Genomic DNA, 1435 nt, shown 5'->3' on the forward strand with positions numbered 1-1435 from the left:
AGATCATAAAGACATTTATCCCCAGGGCACCCACTTGAAAGCATCAAGACAAAATACAAACAGCCCTGTGTGGAATACACAAAGGAGGAGAGGAGGAGATACCTTCAGGGGCTGAAAGACCACCACCTTGCTCTTGCCCCATTTTACAGAAGAGGAAACTGAGGCTCAGAGAAGTTAAGAAAACTCCTGCCCAAGGTCCCACAGCTGGTTAGTGGCAGATGCTGGATTCAAGCGCAGGAGAAGTAACCTCAAAGCCCTGGCATTGCTGTCGCCACTAACTCAAAATTCAGGGGCAGAAGCAGTTCTGTAGGGGGATATCGGGAGCACGGAGGCAGGCACATCCAGGACTCCCATCCTCGGTCTAGCCCCGACTGTTCACAGAGGTGCAGACAGCTTCCAGGGCGGGGGACAGGCTGTCTGTGGCCACACGGTGAGGCAGGGCAGAGGTAGGGCTCGGATCCAGATCTCGAAGACAGCTAGAGCCACTGCTGGTGTGAAGTCCCAGCTCAGGGCGGGGGCCAGGGCCTGGAACCCTCCCCACCACCCTCGCTCTGGGAGAGACATGAGCAGAGAGCAGGCTCCTGAGCTCTGACCTGGCAGACTGGTGAGCAGGGGCCTGGGGTCAAAGAGCCGCCGGCAGCCCGGCCGGGGCCCTGCAGGGCACAGGATGCACAGCGCTGAGACTGCCCACGTCAGCATCGCGTTACATTCCTAAACTGTGTAAGGATCTCTGGTCAAGTCAGGTGAAGGCCTTGAGGATGGGACACCCTTTCTAATTCACAAAAGTGCTGGATGGTCCAGTGCGGGTGCCAGCAGAGATACCAACTGAGGGTAGGCCAAAGACAGGGTTCTCTGGGGTGGGGGCTCAGGTGAGCTGGGGGCTCCAGCTGGTGGGGGGAGGGAGGACAGGGTATGGACCTGGGGCCTTACCAGAGGCAGCAGCAGGAGAGCAGCCAGGGAGGCCCATACGATGCTCGCCATGGCGCTTCTCAATCACAAGGAGGCTCAGGCTAGCACCGCTCACCTCCCACTCAGAGCAGCCGCTGGTCAGCCCCAAGGTGCCTAGGTTTCGAGAGAGAGGAAAGGCATGAGTCCTGCGGGACAGCCTGCTCTCCCCCCGATGCCTCCCTTTCCCGCGGCAAGGCTCTCAGCCTCCACAGGGAACCCTCCTGCCTTCATCCATGCTGTTCTTCATTCTCTGTCCCACAACCACCTGCTGAGCACCCACATCTGCTAGGCACAGAGGACACGGTGGGAACACACCGGGCAGGCCCCCAGTGGACCACTGGGGTGGTGTGGGTGGCCTTCTCCTCTGCGGCAGGCGGCTGCCTCCCGCATCTCCCTCCACAAAAGCGTTAGCTGTCACGCGTGTGCCCACCTGTCCCTCTTGCTCAGGTGAGGGCACGTGTGCCCACCTATGGAAGGGGCAGCAGTG

General features: G+C 60.1%; 1 protein-coding gene across 6 annotated transcripts in view; it reads right to left on the reverse strand.

Moving 5' to 3' along the window:
* ADCYAP1R1 (adenylate cyclase activating polypeptide 1 (pituitary) receptor type I) overlaps positions 1–1435 on the reverse strand; it is a 47378-nt gene that overhangs the window by 36054 nt on the left and 9889 nt on the right. For all 6 annotated transcript variants that reach the window (XM_006774927.2, XM_006774931.2, XM_006774930.2 and 3 more), the window contains exon 2: positions 931–1062. In XM_006774927.2, the coding sequence (XP_006774990.1) occupies positions 931–981 (51 nt within the window). In that variant the 5' untranslated portion in view covers positions 982–1062. The remainder of the gene's footprint in view (positions 1–930; positions 1063–1435) is intronic.

The sequence above is a fragment of the Myotis davidii genome, unplaced genomic scaffold (assembly GCF_000327345.1).
Source record: "Myotis davidii unplaced genomic scaffold, ASM32734v1 scaffold125, whole genome shotgun sequence".
Classification (NCBI taxonomy): domain Eukaryota; kingdom Metazoa; phylum Chordata; class Mammalia; order Chiroptera; family Vespertilionidae; genus Myotis; species Myotis davidii.